This window comes from Mycetomoellerius zeteki, unplaced genomic scaffold (assembly GCF_001594055.1).
Source record: "Mycetomoellerius zeteki isolate Tzet28-1 unplaced genomic scaffold, Tzet1.0 scaffold297, whole genome shotgun sequence".
NCBI classification, from domain to species: Eukaryota; Metazoa; Arthropoda; class Insecta; order Hymenoptera; family Formicidae; genus Mycetomoellerius; species Mycetomoellerius zeteki.
Genome location: NW_017257279.1, coordinates 275,343 through 294,594, shown reverse-complemented (window position 1 = coordinate 294,594; position 19,252 = coordinate 275,343). Strand labels below are relative to the sequence as shown.

The 19,252-nt window shown below is 32.2% G+C and overlaps 1 protein-coding gene across 1 annotated transcript in view; it reads right to left on the bottom strand.

The window, feature by feature from the left end:
* dysc (whirlin protein dyschronic) overlaps window positions 1–19,252 on the bottom strand; it is a 111,579-nt gene that overhangs the window by 36,009 nt on the left and 56,318 nt on the right. Inside the window, exons 10-12 of the mRNA XM_018450784.1 lie at window positions 13,769–13,923; window positions 2,831–2,912; window positions 1,499–1,606 (exon numbers count right to left, since the gene is read on the bottom strand). Of these exons, the coding sequence (XP_018306286.1) occupies window positions 1,499–1,606; window positions 2,831–2,912; window positions 13,769–13,923 (345 nt within the window). The remainder of the gene's footprint in view (window positions 1–1,498; window positions 1,607–2,830; window positions 2,913–13,768; window positions 13,924–19,252) is intronic.

Below are 19,252 nucleotides of genomic sequence, written 5' to 3'. Positions count from 1 at the left end.
AGAATATTTTATTTTCTCTAAGTCTTTTTTTTGTAGAAAAAAGAGTCAATTCGACGCAATCCTTTTTTTTTATCTTTGTTCCATTCGCTCATAAATTCGCTCTAGAGTGATGCAGCATGTACGTATTGCGCGTAAATAACTGTACGTGAGTAACAGGCGTGCACAAATTAAACGGTGAAATTATCGCGCAACGTTGCTCGAGCGTTATATACGAATTTAAATGAGGCCGCCTGGCAAAAACTCGATTTCGCACGTACTTTCGTTTAACTACTCGTTTGCGAAGATATTAGAGAGAAATTAAATAAGTTACATTTTTATTCATGTAAGAAAAATAATAAATACAGATCTGATGTTAATATAAAACGTTATATGATTTAATAATTAAAATATCTAATATTATTTGATAATAATAATTTTAACAAGAAGTTAATAAATTAAAAAAAGGGAAGACTGATATAAATTATGAATAGGTACTTTTTATATACATTAATATTTTATGTATATTAAATAAATATTCTTTTAAAAATTGTATATGCATAATTAATTAGGATATTTTATGTCTAAAATGTAATCAGATTTTTTTACTTTTGTTGCACGCTCCCTGCGATGTAACATTTTAAAGTGTAATTTGCATAAAGTAAGCAAGCGTTTAAGATTTACCTGTTGCCTGCAGCACGCGATACTTAAGTCTATATTGTAAACAGCAATCTATGTTTGTGTAATTATTCCTGTAACAGGATCACAACTCGCAACGTGTATTAAATACGTTGGATGCAAACTACAGTGACGAAATTTGAATTTCTAAAACTTTTCTCTTCTCCCTGAGAGACCGTCACACGATCGCTTGTCTAATTCTATAAAAGGATCGCCTATCCTAGAATGATATTATGCATTTTAAAGGGTATCTAATTCGTCTGTCTTGATATTCTACGGTAAAGCTATTACAGTAAATCTATCTCGAAACGAAAATCCTTAGCTATTAAAAATAAACCGATAGCCTTATAAGGCAAATAATAATCGAATGTCTTCTTCTGGTTTTTTCAGTTAAAATATCAAACAATAGATATAGGTTTACGTTTTTCAAGAATGAAGCAATTTGATTATATTATTAAAAATATAGTATTGAAAATATAATTACATGATATATAGTATTAAAAAATGTAATTATATTTTCAAAAATTAGTATACTTTGATACATTCTGACATACAAATTTTTTAATCTAAATACAATCTTAATGTATGATATAAACTATAATAGATCGAGACTTAAATTTATCACTCGAATTTGAATTGAAATCTCCTTCATCGAATTTGCGTCTCGAATTTCACTTTAAAATAAAAATCAATTTAAATCAACCATATCAGAAAACTTGAGTTGCGCGTCAGTAAATTCTCTCACTTTCGGACGTGATCAGAGTATTTCAATAGCATTGAAGAGAATATAGAGGGTGTCTCAAAGTGCCATGTCCGATGATCGAATTTGTGCTGATCGACTCACCAAATTGTCCGGGTGCAAGTGATGGCCGTAATCCCTGGGGTTACCCCGCGAGCCGCCTGGGGAACTGTGTCTGCGACCCCGTCCGTTCTCGATCTCGTCGTCATAATCCTGAAAAAAAGGACACAACCGTGTTTCATCCTGATTGATCGCGAGAAAGCTTTCAATATCTTTTTCTTTTTTTTTACGACGATATTGGCGACACAAATTTTCATCGGGGATAAAGAATCGCGATATCTGGCTTTAGCGGCTTTCTAGGTGTATCCCTTCGAACTCTTTCACCCGTACGGTGTTCCCATCATAATTTTACTCGAACAAGACAGCGGTTCTTTGTTCTACGCTTCATAATTCGTATGAATAAAACAGCAAAATTAAGATTAAACAAGATTAATGTTTTTGGTAATTAAAATTCAAGTTAAAGTTGTGTAGGAATTTTATGATGCCAGTGTTACGCTAATTTCTAAAACATTCACGCGACGGTATTTTAGTCCTCCTAATTACCTGATTTACAAGGTTTCTCAACATCTGATATTTCTTATACATTTTTAACTAAAATAAAAGATTAAAAAGTTAATAAAGTTCCACAAATTTTTGTTTTTCTTTGTAAATCCTTATAAATCATCGCAATTTTTTGATTAAATGTTGCCAATAATTTCATTATTTATGCATTTATGTATTTATATGTCACTTAAAATTGTACATAAACGATAAGAGAAGCTTCATACCATCACATTTATTTTCATATAGTGTAAAAAATATTTATAAATTTTTGAAAATACTCTATCAATTTAAACAACTCACAACTTCTTTTATTTTCTTACATTCTTTATGAACTAAAATACATAAAGAATCATCATTGATAAATGTTGAGAAACAAAAATCAATATGATTTCTTTTATTAAATATTGCTCTAATAATTTTATTATACATACTTATATATCACTTTAAAATGTACTTAAATAATAAGAAAGGCTTCCTCATAAAAACACCGTCATACTTTCATATGTTGTAAAAAAGATTTAAATATTTTATAGATAACATATATGTTACGAATTTGTGTTATTATATACAAAAATTCAAAGCAAAATTTCTAAAAACTGAAGGGTGACGGAATTTTCGAACAGCATGTTCTTTTTCAATGTAAAAAGCCCTATACGAGAAACACCTATTGCTTATTGAAAAATAAAACGTGATCAAAATTTATTCAGCGTTATTTTTAAACATCTGTTTTCAACTTTCATTTTATCCGACTTTGATTTTAATTGATCGTAAGACTCGCTGCATGGCGAAGGATCACCGCGGCGCGACGGTTCGAAAAGGATACGCCCGTAGTACCTGATTGTCGCACTCGTCATCATTGGAGAGGGCGAGGTCGGAGGTCGTCACTTGGTGCTGCTGCGCCCTCCTGCAGCCCACTCTGCAATTGGCAAAATTTCCATTTCAGAACCACCCACCCCGCTCCGCGGCCGCTCTTATCAAATCGCGCGCCTCGTCTTATTAGCCCTATCGGCGTCGTCGGGACGATTCGTCGTCAGATGGAGATCAATCGTCCCGATCGGAAACAAAGGGGAGGTGATCGAGCGGAAGTAAACGAGATTCGCGAGATTTTGCGAATTTCGGAGCCGATTTAACAATTGAGAACGTCGAAGATTAACAGCTAATTTCGAAAAGCGCTTTGCGTCTTTGATTCGAGAAGATATCAAATGGTAAAAGTGATTCCATTACATACCAACCTACCCTTCGTCTCAAATATAATCTCTAGTATTTTCTAATGAAAGCAAATACTATGGCAGGCGATATCGCTTAAATTCAATAGACGCAGCTCTCCGGGGTAGTTCTATTTTCGGAGTATAATATCGGATATAAATTTACTGTTCGCAACGAGCAGATTGGTCATTCAAAGACTTTAGGATTTCGTATGTTTGGAATATTAGATACAATTACGATCTGAGTATTTTAATTAAATGAAAACAATAATAGGCTACAAGCCAAGCTAGATTTTAATGCTAAAGTTTATATAACAAATATTTTAAATACAAAACAAATGTTTCGACCTTTATCAGGTCATCTTTAAAGTTCATTATAAAATCAATGCCAAATGTCATTTGAAAACACAAATCGGTAAGTTCTATTAATATTAGAAGTCAATGTTGCGAATACTTCTTTAATATTAATACGATCTACCAATCTGGATTGTATTTTCAACTGACATTTGACATTGTTTTTATAATTAGCACTGAGGATGGTCCGATGGAGATTCAAACGTTTGTTTTGTATATTTAGAACGTTATAAAAATTTTAATATGAAAACCTGATTCGTAATCTATTATTGTTCTTGTTTGATTTTTTATCCAATTTAGCCTTTCAATCCAAAGTACTTTTTTGTCTTTTTAATTTTAATGAGACGTATCGCGTATCAAAATACAGAGTGTTTCTTAAGTATTGTTGAATATTTTAAGAGTTAATTTTTAGATTATTTTATATGAAGGAAAGTTTATATGAATATATCTCAAAAGTCTCAAATATTATAAAAATTTTATATAAAATTGTCGTTTTATCTTAACAGATCTTAAATGAAAAGACTTATGAAAAAGCTTTGATAAACTGTTTTAGAGAATCTTTAACGAAAATATGTATATTACAATGAAATAATAAAAATTTGAAAAATAATTAACCTTGACCATTAACTCTAAACTAAAATGCTTCCTTAAGAAAAAAACGATAATTTTGTAGAATTTTTAATTTCTTATTATATTGTATTGAAATAATTATTTGTTTCAAGTATTTAAAAAGTTCATATATTCGCAAACCTATTATAAGTTCATCACAATCATCAAATTTATTTAAAGTATATTCTAAATCCTAATAAGTTTAATGCTGCAATCAAGATTAACAAATTACAATAAAATAAATAAAATTTTATAATATTCTTTATAAAAATAAATTTTTGTTTTAAGTACATGATAATGAATTTTTCTAAAATTTGTTATAAACATGTTTTATTTAAAATTATCATCAAGAAAATATACTTTGTTAAATAAAATTGATACTTGAAAGAAAAAAACTGCGTAATCACTTTTCTCGACAGCGGAATGTTATTTTTCTGTGTATATCTTTGAAAAGAGATCTAAGATATATGATATATGAATATTTCTTCATATGGTAACTTAAAAAATGTACTCCTAAAATCAAACAATTAAATAAATCAGACTTTTGAAATCAAACTACAATAATATAAAAAGAAAAAAGTTTGGATTAGTAAAGAGTTAACGCAGATGGATACACAAGTACATTCAAAGTATGTAAAACAAAAATTACTGAAAAGTAAAGTTTATATGTTTCGGCTCATATTTAGGCTCATCTACAACATGAAAATTCAATCGGAAGTATCATAATTACAATATAGATTGAAATTGTCTCAATCTAGCATCCGGTTGCAAGTAACTGAAGGTAGTCCAAATTGAAAATCACTCTCTAAATCTGAATCAGTGGATAATCACTGATATTAGTGTCAAATATCAGTGCCAAGACTGGTAATTAGTGAATGAAATGTGAGATCCCTAACCTAGCTGATCTTTATTATGTGATCTAACCAACCTTGTTTTAGTGCACAAATTCAATGAATATAGTATTGAAAGATTGAAATTAACATGCAGATATCAGTATTTTAGTTATATAATGCTCAAACATTCTTCCTTTTTTAATTGAACTTCACTGATTATCAGTGCCAAGTATGCCACTGGGTAATTAGTGACTATCCACTGGTTCAGATTTAGAGAGTCTGGCTATGAGATGACAAACTTCTGATTAGCCAGCTGTCATTTTTGTCAACTTCAGTACATTAGTATGAATAAGATAGTATAAATTAGAATGAGATAGCACATCTGAAAAGAGACAGTATATATACTCTTCTTTCTCACTCTTGTTTTGATAAAATTCTTGGCCAGACTTTGTTATAAGGTCTCTAGCCTAAATATGAGTCGAAACGTACAAATTGCGTTTCAGTAATTTTTGGATTACGTACTTCGAATATACTTGCACATGACATCTGTCTTATTAGTCTGTACTCTTTTCTTTTCATTGTTTTTGCTCAACTCCTAAAATTGGACAGTGCTTAAGAAATGTCCTGTATACATCTCTATATATATTTAAATAAATTCAAACAGATGTCCAGATTCGTGCGATCGTACCCGGGAATAGAACTACATGATCAGACGGTTTGAGAAGCGAGAGAGCTTTCAACGGGTGATTGGGATGAGCCGCTGATGACGAGCGTTTATTCGCTTTCGAGATAGTTAAAGGCTGCACGAGGTGAGAAACTGTACGGATTCTCACCCGGAAAAGTTGGAAAGCAGTATGGAGCACATAAGATTACAAGGCACCGATCACATGAACGGTTTCTACAGCTGCGATTAACATAGATCGCTTTTAGATCGCGTCATCGTCGATATCGACGTCCTCACTGTGAATGTTTCAAGACGAGCAATTTCAGATCGCAGGTGGCATCGACAGGAAGAATTTCTTCCCGTCCGCAATCAATTTTCCCTTAATCACTATCATTATCTGCACAGACGCGGCCAATTTTCATTTTCACGCCACTTGAGTTTCCTGTTTTTACGGTGCGTAATTTTCTTTCTCCACGAAAAAAAAAGCAAGAAATTGATGCGTTCCTTTTATATTACAAATTAATCAACGTAATTTCAATGTAATTACGATTTTTTTTTCGAAACTAATCGATCTTCGCGTCAATCTTTCTAAAGCAAAAAACGATTTGTCGAATCGCGCATTAACTAAATTCGCGAGCACATTTAATCGAGGGATTAATCTAAATTCCCCCGCGATGAGGGAAGAGTGTAAAAACATAAAATAGGTCACTTATTTTTAGAGCCGGGATTAGCGACGAGATACGTCCGTGAATTTTATTTATTCTCGCGGATTGGACCACGAAAGCACGTCGCGAGAGCTCGCGTTTCGTGACGAACATTTCGTTATCGAAGCGATTACAGTACTGGCGACTGCCGAAGCTCATTTGTTTCATTCTGTTACCCGGGATACGACCTAGGGTGTAAGAAAGTACGGCAGTGTGAAAATTTCAAGGGCTCTCCTCGTCGCTGCCCTCGGCTTTAAAACTGCGCCACGGAGATCGTTTCTACTCGGCACTAATTGTAAGAATCAACGCGCCGCTCAATAAGCTTGAGGTTGAAAATAATACCAGCGCATTAAATAATATGATTTAAATCAGCGTTATTTAATTGTGCTAATATTAGCTCCCAGTAGCATACAGTAGCATCTGCAAAGCGCTAAACTGGTCTAAACCGAGTAGAACGTGTTAACAAATGAAGATTAATTGTTGCACTGTTAAATCTAGTGTCAAATTTAACTTAACGTGACTTGACACTATATTATGTTAATTTGACACTATATAGTGCCAATTATAACCATTGTGTTAGTCTAAAATAATGATATGATTGAGTAGGAGCAGTGGCGACTCACGTTAGATTAAATTTAACACTATAGATTTAACAGTGTAGACGCCGCTTTACTTGCATAAGCGCTTTCTGAGCGCTTTACAGGCGCTACTATGTTATAAATGGAGTGCGTATGTTATACTTTAATAAATAGTTTTTAAACTAAATACGGAAAAATTAATTTATTATTTTTATTTTTGTTCTGAATTTTTATAGAATAAAATTATACGAGGGAAATACAAAGTTATATGATTTTATAATTAGAGAAAAAATGAATTGTTTTCTATGTCGAGTTATTTTCATTTTCTTGATTTATTAAAAACCATTAGTTTGTTTTTGTAAAATGTAAAAACCGGACAAAAAATTTAATAAGTTAATTTGTACAGCACGGTATGTATGGTGGGAATATTAACATATAATTAATTAATTCTGCAAACGTACATTTATATTAAAGATTAAAATATTTCTAATTTAAGAATTAAATTATTTAAAGTACCAATATTTTCACAAATGAGGCTTCTGTAGCTTTGGTTATAAGTCTAACACACTCTTAATTTATTGCATTTTTGTGAGAAAAGACGGTAATAAAGGCAAAAGGAGGATTAATAAAATATTAAAGTTTTTATCAAAATAAATATTATTTTTTAATAAAATTTTTTTAAATTCTAATTCGTGTTGGATTGATGAGAATAAATCTGATTAAGTAAGAGAAATCCTATTTTTAGTCAAAGCGAATTATGTGTTTAAATATTGTGTATTGATGTGTATGAATTTATATCCAATTCTGCAAATCGCGCACCGAAAGCTTTTTCAGTCTTTATATGCAATCATGAATAGAACTAGAATAGTGATATCACATATTAAAGTGACAAGCAATTTAATAATATCGATGCTAATAAGCGTTCTTATAAGAATATTGATAATTTGATGTTAATAAGAATCTTAATTTATGTTTTCTAATTTATTTTTCATTAGATATCGAATGATTACGTCAATTTGTAGGCGTGTTTTATACTTGTGGCCAAGGCTGCATTTATGAAACTTTTAACAATTCTATAATTGGAGCGAAAAAGCTTTTAAAAATGAAATGATTATGTTTGAACAAACAGCTAATCAGAAATAAATCTATAAAAATTCTAGCTAATGTGCCTAGAGATATATATACAGATATCAAACTGAAGCTTAAAAGTAATACAGATTATATATACATATATAAATTTTGAACTTAATTAAAACTTGCAGTGTTGCTTTGAAAAATTCCAATGTACCTATAACTTTAAAAAATTCTTTCTATTAACAAAGAATTCCCATTTTCATGTAAAATATATGAGAGAAAATGCAAATCTCTTTTGATGTACCCTTTGATGCGGCGAAATGCAAAATCCTTTCTCTGTATCGGGGAACGGTTTTTCTAGGTCTAGGAAAGAAAGTTCGATGTCGGCTGGTCCCGCGCGTGATAAAAGATAGAGAATTCGAGGTGGAGATTAGATCGGCGGACAAAGGCGCAAAGGTATATTGAAATCACGGGTACTCGGGGAGGATCAAAAGCAGTACGTTTTCGCTCGTCCATTCGTCCGTCCTTTCGTCCCGTTCTCGCTAGGGACGAGCGACGTGAAAGCTATCAAAGCAAAGCGCATCGAATTCCTCCATATCTCGCTGACTGCTGCATTCGCGCTCGCTATCGATCTCACAAAATTTACTTTCATATTCGCGACTCAACGTGAATTCCGTGAGTATACAGTATACATTCCCGGAGAAAGTCATCGTAAATTCAGCACAATGTAGCAGAAAATCGCAATCGAAGCGTCTGTTTTGTTGCTCGAGCAGTTCTTTTCTCATTTATTCGATAACGGTCGACAAGAAAATATGTTTTTAAACCTGTGATTTTAGACTGAATAATAGTTTGTAACTACATGTTAATATTGAAGAGGAAAAGATCACTTTAAAACTTTCAGAGTGAATCTCATTCTTAAAGATTGAAAATTAAGCCACTCTTTTGAAAAACTAGCTTAATTTTCACTTTTTATAATGAGATTCCACTCCAAAGAATTTAGAAAGATAGTTGTTTGTTTCTACAAGAAACCCTCTTTTACGTTTCCTGTGAAAATTGGAGATATTCTTACGCACTTTTTGTTAAATTTATTATTCAAACGATAAAATTTTTCGTATCCGATACAAATAATATAATATTATTTTAGAATAGCTTTTTTCTACTGACATCGATCTTCAAGCAAAATATCTGTTATAAACTTTTTCAAATCCTTCGTTTGTGTTACTAATGATCATATTAATGAATACTTTATTTTCCTGTTACGTATTAATTAAGTTTAGGGATGATTTCATTAAAATTTTTTCAATTTTTCTAACGAGTTTTGCTTTTATGATTTGCTTGCTGATGGACAGATGCATGGATGGGAACAGACAGATGAGCAGTGTGCTAAATTTTAATTCAGCTTATATTAATCGTGAATATGCTAATAAATATTCAACTATTCTATCATAATAATGTCATCGAATGAAGAACCGAGGTTTTATTATTATCAGTATGAATATTTGAATAATTTATTAGCGGAATTGGGATCTTTTTTCACCGTTGCGAATTATTTTAATCCCGCTTGCATTATAATAATGATGCTAATAAATATTAATCTTCTTCTGATAATTGTTGAACGTAAAAAAATCTTCAAAAAGATTAATATTTCACAGAACTGCATTAATGTTTGACCTCTTATAATAATAACGTGATTAAATAAGAAAACCAATGTTTCATTATATATATATTATTAATATAGAAGTTTAAAAATATTATTAGCGCAATTAATTTTTCATCTTTGCGAATAATTTTAATCCCACTTGCATTTTGGTGATAATAATATTGCTGATAATTAATCGTTCTCTTGTAATAATAATTGTTGAATATAAAAACAGGAAATTTCTTAATTAATATTTCACAGAATTGCGTTAATATTTGATATAAAAGTGTGATTGAATCAAAATCTCAAAGTTTTATTATTATTAATACAGAAGTTTAAATATTTTATTATCATAATTAAGATTTTTTTCTTCCTTTCGAATGCTTTTAATTCCGCTTGCATTTTTCAAATAACAATAACGCTAATAAATATTTGTTCTCTTCTAGTAATAATTGTTAAATATAAAAAATCTACAGAATTAAAATTTCTTAATTAATATTTCATAGAACTACATTAATAAATATTCGACCTTTTGAAATAATGTGATTAAATAAAAAACCAAGATTTTATTATATGTATATATTATCAACATAGAAGTTTAAATATTATTAAATAACATTTTATTAGCGCAATTAAGATTTTTTTGCATATCATTTTAATCCCGCTTGCATTTTGATAATAATACTAAATATTAGCTCTCTTTTAATATGATAATATTGAACGCAAAAAAACTTCAATAAGATTTTTAATTAATATTGCACAGAGCTGCGTTTGTCGTACTAAAATGAACGATAAAATTAATAAAACTGTCTTTCGTCATCTAACGATTAATCACGGAACGAAATATTTCCACGCACGTGGGCGCAACAGTCATTTTATACCGTGAAATCGAAAGCGTTTGTCACCGATCGCGAGCGTGTCGCGCGAATGGAAATGTAGAATAGTGAAAACTGTCGTGTATTCGCTCTGCCGACTAAATCCACCTTGATTATCGATTTCCTTCCCACGCGCTGCCACGTGGAAACGATCACCTTTTGCGGCGGTTCGCCCTTCGCGCTCGTCCTACAGATTTCAGCAAAGCAAATTTCACTCCATTACCGGCACGAGCCGACGCCTTCAAAATGCTGATTATATAGAATTTCCCCCGAGCTCATAGAATATTTGTTACCTCGATAATGTCACACGGGCAATTAAAGGTCTGAAACTGAATTTATATGCACTTTATAAATTTAATCCTGATAATTATATGAGTGAACTAAATGAACTCAGGGAAAAAAAGACACAAAAGGATAAGTCCGTCTCATGACGTCAAACTTATTAAACCCTTCGAGTCTGGCGAGGCAATAATAATGTTTAAAATATTACGGGTAAAAAATGACATTGTATTAACAGCATTATAACGACAGCAGTATAATTGAAAATAATCTTGTTAATTTAATAACGGTATTAATAAAACAAATAAGGTATGCTTTTGTTTTAATAAAATTTCATTTGTTTTATTAATGTATTGAGAAAAAATGTAACATTAACTGAATATTTATTAAGTGTAAATTATGTATGTATAATATTTATTTTGTATAAGAACTGTTAACTTAATTTAATTATTATTTTTTATTTAGAAAACATTTATTTACCGTAAATAAATGTTACATTAGTAATATTCAAACAAATATTTATTAAAATTTAATGCACTTTTTAGTGCATGTTTTTACTGTCGTTGAAGTAACAAGATTATTTTCAATTAAGCTGCTTGATTAATGCTGTTACACTGAGAGAAAAATGTCGAAGTATTGCGAAGCAAATGTTACTTACGAAATTTGATTGTGATGACGAAATATACATTTCTGTGAAATATATCTTATTTCTATAAAATATATTTCATTTTTGTGAAATATATCTCATTAATTGCAAAAAAATAAAATACATGGCTTATTTGCTAGAAATAAAATTTTATTTCGCCCGTATTTAAATAAATATTTATTTCAGTGAAATAAATATATTTCTCATAAATATGTATATTTTTAGGTATCTTTTTTTCAGTGTAATACAATAATTATCTTCTTTATGTATTGATTAAAGTTTTAAAAAATATATACCGTAATAAAATCATTATAATCGAGTTCTGATAGAACATTGACGTGATTAATCCTTAATAATAATGAGAAAACCGTTTTAATAATTTTTACGGCATTAATAAGGCATAGATCGAAACGGATTGGTGATGAAACTAATCTATTTCAGCAAAATTAGAGTTCACTAGCTACGATTTTTCTCGATTCCTAAGAATGTAAAAATCAATCGATAGATGCAACGATGGGTAGCAACGTGTTATCGCTTCTGACTCTGTTAGAACAGCGAAGCCATCTCGTCGGTCAGGTTGCAGCGGTGAAGGTAGGTGCATTGAACTGTTGCAACCGAAGCGCCCTGTACACGTCTAGCTCCGTCTGTTTACATACCTGGGTTCTCAGTTACTAGTTTGAGGATACTGAAGAGAGGGGTCTGGATATCAAGGTTCTTAGGAGGAATGAGAGAAGGGGAGGGGGAGAGGCAAACGTGGCAGTAAATGAAATATCGATGTACTGCGTGTATCCTACAGAGAAACACCATTACTTCTATTTAAGAGAAGCCATGGAAGGGAGGATTTTTTGGGCCCACCTGCGATCTTCGTGAATTCTATTCTTTTGCGCAGCAAAAGGATATAATTAGCTATTTGTCAATTGTGTTCGATCGTCACGCAGAAATGCCGCGTGACCTTCTCGTACCTCGAAAGTAAATTATCGCTCGCTATACAGCGTGTCCCATATAATGTAACTACGAGTTCCTGTTAATTACGATATGAATTTATTGTTTAATTAATATAGTGAACGCTCCATTTATCCTTTCTATTAGTGATAAATTACAAAATAAAATTAATATAACAATTACACATTTTTTTAATTACCTCAGATATATTAAATATTAAAAGAAAATATTTTTGAAAGCCTGAAATTTTGAATTTATGTGAAAAGATAATTTAACTTGATGTAATATTGAAGTTTCAGTTTTTGTTTTTTTTGTAATAAATCTATTATAGTTTGTGAAAGACAACAATGCTGATAGACACCCTATATAAGCAGTCGCGCTATACAAACTTGCTACTTAGATGAAAGCGATCGCCAGTAAGTCAGTATGTTCCTCACTAACTAGTTCTTCATGTGTCTACACAACAAACTCAAGCGACTAAGGCAAAAGGGAGCTGAGAGGTGAACTTATCGCAATAATAGCTGAATCGATGGGAGAGTGGTAAAAGCCAACGCCAAAAGGATTGCTGTCGCCATTTTGAACCAGCATTTCTCATTTCATCATTTCTTCAGTATCGATCGAAGTCACTTTAACGATTCCTTTTACCAAGCATCTTTTCTTACTCAACAAACATCAACTAAAAGTAACGTCACATTAATGGCTGCGTTCAATAGAAAAAACAGCTTTATAGTAGAACTCTAGAAAGCCAGAAATGTTATTATATTGAATCAGTTAGGTTAGTTGCAGCTACCATTTTTTCCCAATATTATATACTAATTGACTATTTAAATCATGTGATAGTCATTTTTTTCCTTATTTATGATAGCCTATCAAACTATATTTTTTAGCCTCTTTAAACAGTCAATCAGACTACATTCTATGACGAATCTCTGATTTTGTAGAACTCTACTTTGATATAAAATCTTTTAATGTGATTATAGTCTTGTCTTCAATTCCTCTTACAGGATCTAAATGTGTAAACCAGTCATATTAAAGAATCTTAAATGTTATAATTTCTCACTAAGAGATTTATTCTAACTCTTGACGATTATAACTGCAGTGTTACAGTGTTATTACGCAGGTTTTGCACATGAGACACTATAACGCTACAGTTACAGTAGTTAAGAGTTACAGAATAAGCCTTAATAATATAAGTGTTATGTAACACACGCGTTATGTTACATTGTTGAAATTGTGACATTGATGTTACGTTACTTTTGATGGCTGTTTACTGGATAACAATTACGCGATTTTTCCTGACGCGTGAAAATTATGCCGTTCAAAATGGCGACACGCGATCCTTTTGCGCTGGAGAGATTCATGCGGTCGACCTGGTCCTGGGCATGTCGGCCCCGAGACCGCTGTCCTCGCTCGGCGACCTATACTCCTGGCTATCCCGCGGTAGAAGAGGGCCCGTCACTCCTAGGGGATCTCCCTCGACGTCCACCAGTCGTCCCGGACGGCAACAACCACCGGGCACACCCCTCTGCGGGAAATCAGATGTCCTGTGTCATGCCGTGCGCCCTTTCCGTTACCGCGCGTAAAAAAGAGAGTGCTTTCTCATTTTCTTTCCTCGAACGAGGGGCGATCGGCCGATCGATGATTTCATCGGTGTGCCGACGAGATGATATAAGAAATATCCCTGCGGGCCGTTCTTTATCTCGCACGTGTTCGCCAATATTTATTATACCGACGTTGACGGACGTCATTTTTATTCTCGCGTGTAGATATCTCTTCTCGTAACTTCTACAGCGATAAATTATACGGAGAGACCGGTTTTGTTGGAGTATATGAAAAGTTAGCTAGATAGATTTGATAAATTTTGTTTGGACTGTTAAAATAGTTATGTAGGACGCTCAAACTAATTACTAGAATGTCAAAACTTTTTGCAGCGTTGCTTGAGATTCCTACGTAATGATTTTGATGGTTTAACAAAATTATTTTCATATATATCTCTCTCTCTCTCTCTCTCTCTCTCTCTGTATCTAGCTAAATTAAATATTTTAACAAAATCATTCTTTCCGTGTAATAATTTCAAATAAGAAAAAAATTGGTCGAAACTGAATAAGTTTATTTAAAGTTTAAGAGATAAGAGATCGAGAGACACATTTCTGCTAGCTTAATTAAATTAAATAAAGATGAAAGTAATAAAATGTAATTAAAATAAAATTGTTAAAATAATAATTGGCATATTTTTGTTGGTATTGGAATATAAATAATAAAATTTTCATTAATTTTACGTGTGATGAAAATTAAAAATTATGATAATGAAAATAATAAGAATGAAACAGTTTTAAAGTTTACGTGTTAATTATAAATAAAATAATTAGTATCCTGACTAAAAAATACAAAATAATGCTTAATGTATTTGCTGCGTTAATAGAAAAGTGACACAAGTGAAAAATGATCATTTTTGAGATAATGAAAGAAAATGACCTTAAAGATTTCCTTGAAAAAAACGACACTTTCGCAGCTCTTCCAGTTTATCAGTATAGAGCAAAAGTGTCGCTTGTCATCTAATCAAATTTGTAATGATTGTTTATAAGACATTTTTATAAAAGACATTTTTTAGTTACTGTGAATGAATGTTATCGGTGCTAAAATAATCATAAAATACAAATGTCCCATTTCGAGTTATACCATTTTTTTTCTAAAGGTAAGTGTATTTTAATTGATTTTTCATTTATAGAAATAAATTTTATTTCAAGTTGTAACGTTATTCTGTATATTTAAAAAATAAAATGTTTTAATTGAAACTGTTTTTAAATGTCAAAATTATAAATGCGACACTTCTTCAAATATTAATATGTTTTTAAAATATGATATATAAAAGTGTCACGACTTTGATAAGGGATGAAATTTACTAGGGTTAACTAGGGTTACAGTGGGTTCGAATTTTAAAAACTCATGAAATAATTTTAAAAAATACATTATAATTGGAAGTAAACATGGAAAGAAAATGAAATCAGTATAATTAAAATGCTGTTCCCCAATCAGAATTTTAAAAATGCTGTATTTCGAAATTGCTAATTTTGAGATGTCACTTTTCTATCAGTGCGGCGATATACATATATTTACAATTATGAAAATAATTACGTAAAATTCTAATTAAATAATACATCATAAAAATGACTGATAATACATAACAAATTTCTTTCCGTTTCGATTCTTTTGTTTTCTCGAAAAGGTGAATGTACTGAGAGAAAGAAGTGTTTGCGTGACTATAATTACGTGGTAAAATAATCACGATTAGAAGCTGTTTTTATAGATTACTATAAAAACGGGGCATTTTTATAATTATTACTACAATGTAATAATGATTATATTTATAGTTCTATACACAAAAAATATATGGATGACTTTAAAAACAACTATAATATTGTATGTAGTTTTTGGGGCCAATTATTTTATTGTATACAGAACTCTATATATATATAATACATAAATATAACTATTATTATTAACGTTATAGCAATAATAACTATAAAAATAGAGCTCCTAACTATTATAATTATTTTACTATGCAATTATCGTCACAAACATCAAACACTTTTCTCTCAATGTACAATTAAATTGCGTATTTAATAGGCGCACTTAGATTTCACGCGGCTCGTTAACCTCGGTGAGTATCGATTAACTCGGACCCATCTGATCTGGCAGCAATTGGCAGCTCAAGCACCAGCGAAATTAGCAATTGTACAATAATTCATCATCGATCGACGTGTCGCGCATCGTTCTGCACCGGCAACATTTGTCTCCGCGCGTGCAGCTGACATCGACGCTCTACCGAGGCATCCCGGACGCATCGCCTCTTCAAGATCACCGGCCGAGAGGCCGAGAATGATCTACAGCTCATTCACGCGCCTCCGCCGATCGACAGCGTCGTGAATCGAGCGTCGATTCATCGGTTCGATTTTTTCAGTCGAACGGATACTCGCGGGCAAAAAATTCGCTTTGATTTCGTACTCGCGCGAGGCAGTCATGTTTTCTGCGATTTTTCCGCGGAGAACGGAACGCTTTGCAGTTTGCTCGATTTTCGTTCAGCTCGCGCGGAAACTGCGAAACGGAACGAGCGTCTCGGGTCTCATAATGTTGTTTTTAGTGAGAGAGAAGGTAGGAGGAAGATGGTGTGTCTGGCGAGCACAGCAGCTTTCTACTTGTCTGTTAGCGGCAGGCATCTAACAAATTGTATTCAACTAACGATAAAAAGAGAGAGAATGTATGTGCAAGAGCGCAACATTTTCTCGCAATGTGAAAAATCTTAATTATATACTATTATTTTAATTGCGGTAAAGAGAGCGGCGTTCATAGAAATACAGTTATTTATAGCATAATTATAATTATATTAGAAATTATACGAGAGATGTGTCACAAATACGGTGTAAATTAATGTGCGTTAGTCCAAAGACGTATTTCCCATCGACCGAACATTAAAGAAAGTTTATATGAACGTAAGTGTCTGGAAACGCTTAATTTCTGAGGTAGAAAGAATTTTATTGTTTAACAATATTAAACAGTTAATGGAACAAATAATAAATATTTAAATATTTTTAGATATTAAACACTAGAAACGTTTAGTTTCAGAATTATTAAAGGTTTTCCAATCTTTTTTATAATAATTTGTATTTGTGTAAGATTGAAAGCTATGTATGATGGCAGACTATATTTGTAGGAGACTATTGTGAAGAATTTTTGTAATAAAGTATTGAAGTATTCATCGAAAAAGAATGTTCAAAACTGTTTAAATGTTCATTACTTGTTCCATTAATTGTTAAACAATAAAGTTCCGTCTATTTCGAAAACTAAGCGTTTCAAGACGCCTATTTATATGAACTTTTTTAAATGTTTGGTCGGTAGGAATACATCCCCCCCTCTCCTAGAATATTTGATACTTTCAAATTTATACGTACAAATTACACGATACACATAGCGTTATTTATATGTTGCATTCTATATTTATATGATATATAATTTACGTTTTACAATATAAATTACATTCTGTCTAATTATAATTATGCAGCGTAATTATAAAATGACACCCGATACTTTGCCCTCGATTACTCGCTATCGATTCCTCCGAATCCAATGTAATTAATTAAATATTTTCTCTTCTGTTTATAATTATGACTGTAATAGAAAAAGAGAATAAATAGCGGATGGAAATAGGCATGTCTCAAAAGAATTCAATACGAAGGAATCGATTCTTCGAATTTCCGGCAAATACGGACTAATCGCAGGGAGTAAAGTAGCGCTGCAGCATATAAGCAAGATTATAAATAATAGTAATAGCAGTAGCGGTGACTAAGAGTTAATATAAGAATAAGAAGAAGAAGAAGAGGTGTGAAAAGTAGAAGAAGAGAATGTTTATAGCGTAATTTTAGAGAAAGTAAAAGAAAGAAAAAGACACGCCGAGGAAAAAGCTGCGCTTGGACGAACAAAATTCGTTCGAATAAACCTCGTGTCGGTTAAACAAACAGCGTAATCAATAATAATGAATTACTAATTAATTTACTACGGCTAATCCTATTATATGTATTGACGTAAGCAACTATGGCGCTAGAAATATGTAAATGGACACAAAGCGTTTGCTTCTAAAAAACCAAACAGAACGCTTGGATGAAAGAGAAAGACGAAAAGTCGACGGATGGATGTTTACTTCCAAATTCACATGATTTATCTCTTAATTTTTCATGATAAATTTAGCGCTATTGAAACTGGCGTAGGTACGTGCTTTTTTCATTTGATGGAAGAAATTCAAAGGCGTGGCTTTCAAACCGTACTGGCTTCGTACGTATTCGCGTATGGCGTATAACGTTAGAAGAGACCATTAAATGTTATCAGCGCGGCAGAAATATGGCAGAAATTGTTCGCCGCGCTTGGGACACGTCATTTGCTCGACGGATCCCGATATTTCCTTGTACCAGAGAGCGAGTTTTGTTCATCATCAGGCAGCTGTTGTTCTCAGCGCGGAAGGAGACAGAGAAAGAGAGAGAGAGAGAGAGAGATGTGTGTAGAGAGAAAGAGACTAAGGGGCTGCAAGTCATTTTCCTAAAAGACGAGTCATGCTTTGTTCGAGGAGAAGATAACGACAGACCGGAACGATCAAACGGAACAGGATCGATATTGCGCACTTCCCTTTCTTTCTCTTTCTCTTTCTCTCTTGAACGAGAGAGCGGCGCAAAGGATTCTTTCGCGAAGCGGCCTCCGGGAGGATCGCGGATTCTCCGCTGAGGGATCCTTTCTTCTTCCTAAGAGCATCCTTCTTGTGTGCGTGGCGTTCTCCATTCCCTCGCACCTCTCCAATCAATACTTGATTGATACTCGCAGATTTCCATCCTGTTTCGACCGTCGGTCGCATCTGTGCCGGTCACCGATAACGAGCGATAACTCGATTCCCGAATGTCCGTTCCCATATTCATCGCTTATATTGATTTCCCTAGTGATTTCTACTTTCACGTTGGAATCTTTCTTGCTTTTGCGCCCAAATTATTTTTGTTGCGTACAGTATTTAAATATAATTTATATAGGTATAACACGATGACACTTAAATACTAAGCTATTTATTTATTACTAATTTTACGAATTCTACGAACTTTTGTATTATATACTAATTTGATATTACTATACATATAAATAATAAAGTATATTTAGTATTATAATATTTAGTATATTAATTTAGTATATTAATATTAATGTTTAGTATTTATACTAATTTAGCATAGCAATAATGACACAGGTATATTAAATTATATTTAATGTTTATATACTAAACATTAATAGTTTTTTGAAATACTAAATATAGTACCTAACCTACC